This window comes from Macrobrachium rosenbergii, chromosome 46 (assembly GCF_040412425.1).
Source record: "Macrobrachium rosenbergii isolate ZJJX-2024 chromosome 46, ASM4041242v1, whole genome shotgun sequence".
Classification (NCBI taxonomy): domain Eukaryota; kingdom Metazoa; phylum Arthropoda; class Malacostraca; order Decapoda; family Palaemonidae; genus Macrobrachium; species Macrobrachium rosenbergii.
Window position 1 is genome coordinate 47,967,195 of NC_089786.1, and position 9,562 is coordinate 47,976,756.

General features: G+C 33.5%; 3 protein-coding genes across 3 annotated transcripts; all 3 read right to left on the bottom strand.

The window, feature by feature from the left end:
- Positions 1 to 4,394: 4,394 nt before the first annotated feature.
- On the bottom strand, positions 4,395 to 7,376 carry LOC136830486 (GRIP and coiled-coil domain-containing protein-like). Its single transcript, XM_067090023.1, has 2 exons — positions 7,111 to 7,376; positions 4,395 to 4,608 (listed from the first exon to the last, which is right to left on the bottom strand). The coding sequence occupies exons 1-2, from the start codon at positions 7,374 to 7,376 to the stop codon at positions 4,395 to 4,397; spliced, it is 480 nt and encodes a 159-aa protein (XP_066946124.1).
- A 13-nt stretch (positions 7,377 to 7,389) lies between these two features.
- Positions 7,390 to 7,821, bottom strand: LOC136830487 (uncharacterized). Its single transcript, XM_067090024.1, has one exon. It carries the CDS (start codon positions 7,819 to 7,821, stop codon positions 7,390 to 7,392), a length of 432 nt encoding a protein of 143 aa, XP_066946125.1.
- Positions 7,822 to 8,037: 216 nt separating this feature from the next.
- Positions 8,038 to 8,688, bottom strand: LOC136830488 (uncharacterized). Its single transcript, XM_067090025.1, has one exon. It carries the CDS (start codon positions 8,686 to 8,688, stop codon positions 8,038 to 8,040), a length of 651 nt encoding a protein of 216 aa, XP_066946126.1.
- Between the last annotated feature and the right edge of the window lie 874 nt (positions 8,689 to 9,562).

Here is a 9,562-nt window from a genome sequence, read left to right on the forward strand (position 1 = left end):
CGCTTGGCCTTTGGCGCAAAATCTATATTCCTATATCTTTGGTTATTTCCTCCCATTTCCTAACTATTACCTACACAAAGTTCAAGATGGTATTAAAAGCATTGTTGAAAGCAAAAAGCCTTTTTTAAGAAATTGTTTTTATATTTATATATTTCATACTGCCGGAATATGGTTCATGTTCCTTATGATCTAAATAAATACTAGCAAAGTTGCATTTCGAAGCTCATTACTATAATTCTACATATTTCTACATAAATTTGCTCAGAAACTAACAGCCATGTAACCACATAAATTAAGAATAACATTCTAAACAGTCTTGCACGTTCTGACAGTTCTGATTCTGCCTAATTAAATAAACATGAAAACTGTCTCTTCCTGGCTGCGTAATAAAAACTGGTATTTTAAGTACTCGTGATCTTATATTCAATAAAGCAGATTATTCAGCACAATTCATCAGATTCTGAATGTTCACTTAAAAGTGAAGTCTAGTCTGTCATTTTTTTTTATTACATTGACCCGTTTGTTTAAAATTGTTCCTGCGTGTATGTTAATGAAGCTGTCACGTGGGAGCGTACTCCTGAATAATTTCATATGTTGCCTTGAAACTTTTCATCAGTTAGATGGTAAAAATGTTCTTATTTGTGTGCAACCGAATTTGCCTACGTTCGTTATCAGGTCTTGGATAACTTATTTACCGTCGCCAATTTAGACTATTTGTGACTCGAGATCATGTTAATAAGTCGAGTAATTGTCTGTTTTGCTGTGCGAAGTTTGGATGGAAACAGTAAAACAAGACGGAAAAAAATCCGCTTAAAGTATTGTTATTATGATAAATCTCGCTTATTAAACGCTTATTATTATTATTCATGCATAAACCTTATATATATATATATATATATATATATATATATATATATATATATATATATATATATATATATATATATATATATATGTACATATTTATATATGTATATATATACATATACATATAAGTACCATCAATATACAACAATAAACAGGATAATAAATTACAGGAGTATAGAAGACTTGGCATCTTCTGGTCAATGAACTGAAAGGCGAGACTTCCGGAAAGAAATGTTAATTTAATTGCCATAAGAAACTCCTTTTATACGGTGTCATTGAGACTGCAGTAGTGTGTCACATGACACACTCCAGTGCTCCACTGCGATGTAATCTCAGGATTGGTAATAAAAGAGATTATTAGGAAATGCTGAACATGAGGAAACCACGCGTTCATAAAAAAGGTAAAATCTACAAATTATATCAAACTAATATTCAGAGCTGTATTTGAATTCATCTTAAATACCCTGGATCAAATGTAAGAAAAAGTGCTGTGCATTACTGTTTCAGAGAATTCTTTTCTTTAGTTTACAGATTCAGTAAGCTATTGCGGCACAATAATTTTCCTTTCAATACTAAATAAATGATAAAACTTCTCGCCAAGAGATGTATGTAAGAAGTTTACATGGGATACAAATTTACCAAAAGTTTTTTTAATAATTTTTGACAGAATCAAGGTCCCTAGCTCTCAAAAGCTGCATTTCTGCTATGAGCTGTTACTAATAGGGTACACATCTTTTTTTTGTTATCTTCATTGCTTATTTTGATGTCATAATACAGTATTTCTAACATCTGTGGTGAATGAGTATTACATAATTTTGAAAGCAGCTTTCTGAACCAGCTGACTGCAGCTTCATTCCTCTTTCAAAAACATATAGAATGTGGAAGAGTTTCTTCTACATTGCCGTGGGCACACAAAGAATCACTCTCAACACCAATCTGATTTAGCTTCCTCTTAGAGGATAGGATTATAGAATTTAGGTCAAAGTCCAAGCCCTGGAACCTATGGGGTCATTCAGCACTGAAACGGAAATTGACCGTAAAAATTTTTGAAAGGTGTAACAGGAGGAAATATTCGCAGTTGCACTATGAAACAATTGTTAGCAGAGGGTGGAAAGTAAGATGGATGATAGAGAATATGAACGGAGATGCAGTCAAAGAATGAAAGGGTTTTCAGCTCTTTGTAAATTAACTTACTGAAGGATCTGCTGCACAGCATCATGTAAGGTACTGGTTTTTTTTTTTTTTTTGTCCAAAATAGGCCATTGTCTTTCTTTTAAAATAGGATAACATGTGATTAATTCATTCTTAGTTTTAACTGACAACAGCAAACTGGTTTCTGTTTTCATAATCTCTCCTTGAATAAATTAACTTTTCTGTTTTTAACCATTGTTCGATCTGAGCACTTTATTTCACGTTTTCACATAATGGGCGGGAGATGTCTTTCGAAGCAAAGCTGTTGATAACTTCTTTTTTTTTTTTTTTCAGAGATTTCTCTATAGAATTTTTCTGAACCATTGTCTTTATATTAAAATAGGATAACACGAAATGACTTAATTCATTCTTATACATTTTAGCAAAGGATGACAACAGCAAACTTTGTGATTTCTTTTTAGCATTAATCATACCGATTCCTCCATCATCTCTCCTTGAATAAAGAGTTTCCTTTTCTGTAGGCTGATATCCATTGTTCGATAGATAGCCAGATAACAATTTCTTTATTTCTTTGAAATTTTTCACCTACAATGGATAAATATGCCCACAATACCATACTTTCGAGCGTAGCAAAGTATACATAATAATGTTCGTAAACATTCCAGATCTTCCTTTCCATTCTTTGAACCGCCGTATTTCCTCATTTTCAGAGATCAAGTCTTCTTTTTCATCACTAACAGTACTACCAATTCAGACTGAAACAGTCGAGTATCATTCTCATTTTCAGCTCCTCTTGTTGTTGTTCATCTCATTTTCATCACTAACGTACTGTCATACATCCATTTTCATCACTACTCTTATTGCACCAACACCCTAGTCCTTATACACCCATTTTTTCATGGTTTAACCTCGCCCCGTAAGTCACTTCAAATTTCTTCACTAACAGTACTATCATGCATGTAATTTTCATCACTAACAGTACTGTCATACATCTCATTTTCATCACTAACAGTACTGTCATACATCTCATTTTCATCACTAACAGTACTGTCATACATCTCATTTTCATCACTAACAGTAGTGCCATACATCTCATTTTCATCGCTAACAGTACTGTCATACAACTCATTTTCATCGCTAACAGTACTGTCATACATCTCATTTTCATCACTAACAGTACTGTCATACATCTCATTTTCATCACTAACAGTAGTGCCATACATCTCATTTTCATCGCTAACAGTACTGTCATACATCTCATTTTCATCGCTAACAGTACTGTCATACATCTCATTTTCATCACTTAACAATACTGTCATACATCTCATTTTCATCACTAACAATACTGTCATACATCTCATTTTCATCACTAACAATACTGTCATACATCTCATTTTCATCACTAACAATACTGTCATACATCTCATTTTCATCATTAACTGTACTGTCATACATCTCATTTTCATCACTAACAATACTGTCATATCTCATCTCATTTTCATCATTAACTAACAGTACTGTCATACATCTCATTTTCACTACTAACAGTACTGTCATACATCTCATTTTTTTCATCACTAACTGTACTGTCATACATCTCATTTTCATCACTAACAGTACTGTCATACATCTCTAACATTTTCATCACTAACAATACTGTCATATATCTCATTTTCATCATTAACTGTACTGTCATACATCATTTTCATACATCTCATTTTCTCATTTTCATCACTAACAATGTACTGTCACTCTCACAATACTGTCATACATCTCATTTTCATCACTAACTGTACTGTCATACATCTCATTTTCATCACTAACAGTACTGTCATAACATCTCATTTTCATCATTAACTGTACTGTCATACATCTCATTTTCATCACTAACTGTACTGTCATACATCTCATTTTTCATCATTAACTGTACTGTCATAACATCTCATTTTCATCACTAACAGTACTGTCATACATCTCATTTTCATCACTAACAGTACTGTCATACATCTCATTTTCATCACTAACAGTACTAACAGTCATCATACATCTCATTTTCATCACTAACAGTACTGTCATACATCTCATTTTCATCACTAACAGTACTGTCATACATCTCATTTTCATCACTAACAGTAGTGCATACATCTCATTTTCATCGCTCTCATTTTCAAACAGTACTGTCATACATATTTTCATCCCATTTTCGCTAACAGTACTGTCATACAACTCATTTTCATCATCAGTACTAACATCTCATTTTCTACTGTACTATCATACATCTCATTTTCATCACTAACATACACTGTCACTGCCACTAACAATACTACATCTCATTTTCATCACTAACAATACTGTCATACATCTCATTTTCATCACTAAACAGTAATACTGTCATACATCTCATTTTCATCACTAACAATACTGTCATACATCTCATTTTCATCAACTAACTCAGTACTGTCATACATCTCATTTTCATCACTAACAATACTGTCATATATCTCATTTTCATCACTAACAGTACTGTCATACATCTCATTTTCATCACTAACAGTACTGTCATACATCTCATTTTCATCATTAACTGTACTGTCATACATCTCATTTCATCACTAACTGTGCTGTCATACATCTCATTTTCATCATTAACAGTACTGTCATACATCTCATTTTCATCATTAACTGTACTGTCATACCCCCATTTTCATTTAACAGTATCATACATCTCATTTTCATCACTAACTGTACTTCATACATCTCATTTTCATCAGTATAACAACTCATTTTCATCACTAACAGTACTGTCATACATCTCATTTTCATCACTAACAGTACTGTCATACATCTCATTTTCATCACTAACAGTACTGTCATACATCTCATTTTCATCATTAACAGTACTGTCATACATCTCATTTTCATCACTAACAGTACTGTCATACATCTCATTTTCATCACTAACAGTACTGTCATACATCTCATTTTCATCACTAACAGTACTGTCATACATCTCATTTTCATCACTAACAGTACTGTCATACATCTCATTTTCATCACTAACAGTACTGTCATACATCTCATTTTCATCACTAACAGTACTGTCATACATCTCATTTTCATCATTAACTGTACTGTCATACATCTCATTTTCATCACTAACAGTACTGTCATACATCTCATTTTCATCATTAACTGTACTGTCATACATCTCATTTTCATCATTAACTGTACTGTCATACATCATTTATCTGTCTTTTCATCACTAACAGTAATGTCATACATCTCATTTTCATCACTAACAGTACTGTCATACATCTCATTTTCATCACTAACAGTACTGTCATACATCTCATTTTCATCACTAACAGTACTGTCATACATCTCATTTTCATCACTAACAGTACTGTCATACATCTCATTTTCATCACTAACAGTACTGTCATACATCTCATTTTCATCATTAACTGTAATCATTTCATCAGTCATACATCTCATTTTCATCACTAACAGTACTGTCATACATCTCATTTTCATCATTAACTGTAGTGTCTGTCATACATCTCATTTTCATCATTAACTGTACTGTCATACATCTCATTTTCATCACTAACAGTACTGTCAATCTCATTTTCATCATTAACTGTACTGTCATACATCTCATTTTCATCACTAACAGTACTGTCATACATCTCATTTTCATCATTAACAGTACTGTCATACATCCCATTTTCATCATTAACTGTACTTCATACATCTCATTTCATCATTAACTGTACTGTCATACATCTCATTTTCATCATTAACTGTACTGTCATACATCTCATTTTCATCACTAACAGTACTGTCATACATACATCATTAACTGTACTTCATACATCTCATTTTCATCATTAACTGCCTGTCATACATCTCATTTTCATCACTAACTGTACTGTCATACATCTCATTTTCATCAGGAACAGTACTGTCATACATCTCATTTTCATCACTAACAGTACTGTCATACATCTCATTTTCATCATTAACTGTACTGTCATACATCTCATTTTCATCACTAACAGTACTGTCATACATCTCATTTTCATCATTAACTGTACTGTCATACATCTCATTTTCATCACTAACAGTACTGTCATACATCTCATTTTCATCATTTGTACTGTCATACATCTATTTTCATCATTAACTGTACTGTCATACATCTCATTTTCATCATTAACTGTACTGTCCATACATCTCATTTTCATCATTAACTGTACTGTCATACATCTCATTTTCATCACTAACAGTACTGTCACATCTCATTTTCATCATTAACTGTACTGTCATACATCTCATTTTCATCATTAACTGTACTGTCATACATCTCATTTTCATCAAACTGCCTGTCATACATCTCATTTTCATCACTAACAGTACTGTCATACATCTCATTTTCATCACTAACAGTACTGTCATACATCTCATTTTCATCATTAACTGTACTGTCATACATCTCATTTTCATCATTAACTGTACTGTCATACATCTCATTTTCATCACTAACAGTACTGTCATACATCTCATTTTCATCACTAACAGTACTGTCATACATCTCATTTTCATCGCTAACAGTAACCATACATCTCATTTTTCATCGCTGACAGTACTGTCATACATCTCATTTTCATCGCTACAACCTTCAGTACTATCATACATCTCATTTTCATTGCTAACAGTACTATCATACATCTCATTTTCATCACTAACAGTACTGTCATACATCCCATTTTCATCATTAACTGTACTGCACTACATCTTTTTTCATCATTAACTGTACTGTCATACATCTCATTTTCATCACTAACAGTACTGTCATACATCTCATTTTCATCATTAACTGTACTGTCATACATCTCATTTTCATCACTAACAGTACTGTCATACATCTCATTTTCATCATTAACTGTACTGTCATACACCTCATTTTCATCACTAACAGTACTGTCATACATCTCATTTTCATCACTAACAGTACTGCCATACATCTCATTTTCATCACTAACAGTACTGCCATACATCTCATTTTCATCACTAACAGTACTGCCATACATCTCATTTTCATCACTAACAGTACTGTCATACATCTCATTTTCATCATTAACTGTACTGTCATACACCTCATTTTCATCACTAACAGTACTGTCATACATCTCATTTTCATCATTAACTGTACTGTCATACACCTCATTTTCATCACTAACAGTACTGTCATACATCTCATTTTCATCATTAACTGTACTGTCATACACCCCATTTTCATCACTAACAGTACTGCCATACATCTCATTTTCATCACTAACAGTACTGCCATACATCTCATTTTCATCACTAACAGTTTTCATACATCTCATTTTCATCATTAACTGTACTGTCATACATTTCATTTTCATCGCTAACAGTACTGCCATACATCTCATTTTCATCACTAACAGTACTGTCATACATTTCATTTTCATCGCTAACAGTACTGCCATACATCTCATTTTCATCGCTAACAGTACTATCATACATCTCATTTTCATCGCTAACAGTACTATCATACATCTCATTTTCATTGCTAACAGTACTATCATACATCTCATTTTCATCGCTAACAGTACTATCATACAACTCATTTTCATCACTAACAGTACTGCCATACATCCCATTTTCATCGCTAACAGTACTGTCATCACTAACAGTACTGTCATACATCTCATTTTCATCGCTAACAGTACTGTCATACAACTCATTTTCGTCACTAACAGTACTGTCATGCATCTCATTTTCATCATAACAGTACTGTCATACAACTCATTTTCATCACTAACAGTACTGTCATGCATCTCATTTTCATCGTAACAGTACTGTCATGCATCTCATTTTCATCGCAACAGTACTGTCATGCATCTCATTTTTATCGCTAACGGTAGGTACTGTCGTGCATCTCATTTTTATCGCTAACGGTAGGTACTGTCGTGCATCTCATTTTCATCGCTAATGGTAGGTACTGTCATGCATCTCATTTTCATCGCTAGCAGGACTGTCATACATCTCATTTTCATCGCTAACAGGACTGTCATTCATCTCATTTTCATCGCTAACAGTACTGTCATACGTCTCATTTTCATCACTAACAGTACTGTCATACAACTCATTTTCATCACTAACAGTACTGTCATACAACTCATTTTCATCACTAACAGAACTGTCATACAACTCATTTTCATCGCTAACAGTACTGCCATTCATCTCATTTTCATCGCTAACAGTACTGCCATACGTCTCATTTTCATCGCTAACAGTACTGCCATACATCTCATTTTCATCGCTAACAGTACTGCCATACATCTCATTTTCATCGCTAACAGTACTGCCATACATCTCATTTTCATCGCTAACAGTACTGCCATACATCTCATTTTCATCACTAACAGTACTGCCATACATCTCATTTTCATCGCTAACAGTACTGCCATACATCTCATTTTCATCGCTAACAGTACTGCCATACATCTCATTTTCATCGCTAACAGTACTGCCATACATCTCATTTTCATCGCTAACAGTACTGCCATACATCTCATTTTCATCGCTAACAGTACTGCCATACATCTCGTTTTCATCGCTAACAGTACTGCCATACATCTCTCGTTTTCATCGCTAACAGTACTGCCATACATCTCATTTTCATCGCTAACAGTACTGCCATATATCTCAAATGGAGCTTTCTTCAATAATACTCGGTTAACCTCCGAGTTGAGGTTTATTATTTTAATTTAATTTAATATGCTTATTATCACTGATCTTCACCTTCTCATTAGCATAGTTCTCTGCGATGTTTTTGAATGCTTAACTCGATGACAGCTCAATAACAACCCTACTTTTGCCAATGTTTTGTTCACCAACATCATCATACTTCATTCTTTAATACTGAAAATTACGTTTTTCACTTGATCCATTGTTATATAAGGGCAAGAAAACAAAAGCCTAGTGGAGTCCTGTCACCACTAAGATCTTGGAAAATCGTTTATTTTGGATAAGTTTCCCCTATCCTCAAAGAAAATGGGTTTACTGGTATGGGGAAGGGGGTGGGTTGCGGACCACCACCAGCAACAGCCCTGAGGCACTCCACCTCAGAGAATAGTTTTATCCGGCAAAGTTGCAAAAACTATTTTTTCTAAAACTACTGATTATTTGTGCACAGAACATAGTCACTTTACTCTCTCCTGTTCACAAGTTACTCACATGTTGATATATCCATGTAAATCCGCATAATAGTCCTTGAATAAAAGAATATTGGCTCAAAATAAGTGAGCCCCAGAAACAGACGTTTGTTTAGATAGTCTCTTTTCTTCTTCATCTTCATCTTCTCGGCTGTTTAAGAATCTGCTTTTTTGTTATATGTATGAGTTAAGTACATTTAAATTTTACACAACTGTGAAACACGAATGAATTATATTCATTGTTACCTATATTTTTTCAGGCCGAAATAAAATATGAGTTTTATGAGTTTTAAATA

Coding starts and splice junctions, on each gene's coding strand:
- LOC136830486 (XM_067090023.1), bottom strand. CDS start 7,376: ATGTATGGCAGTACTGTTAGTGATGAAAATGAGATGTATGGCAGTACT. Junction 4,609..7,110: donor GTTAGTGATGAAAATGAGAT/GTATGGCAGTAC, acceptor GATGTATGACAG/TACAGTTAATGATGAAAATG.
- LOC136830487 (XM_067090024.1), bottom strand. CDS start 7,821: ATGCATGACAGTACTGTTAGTGACGAAAATGAGTTGTATGACAGTACT.
- LOC136830488 (XM_067090025.1), bottom strand. CDS start 8,688: ATGTATGGCAGTACTGTTAGCGATGAAAACGAGATGTATGGCAGTACT.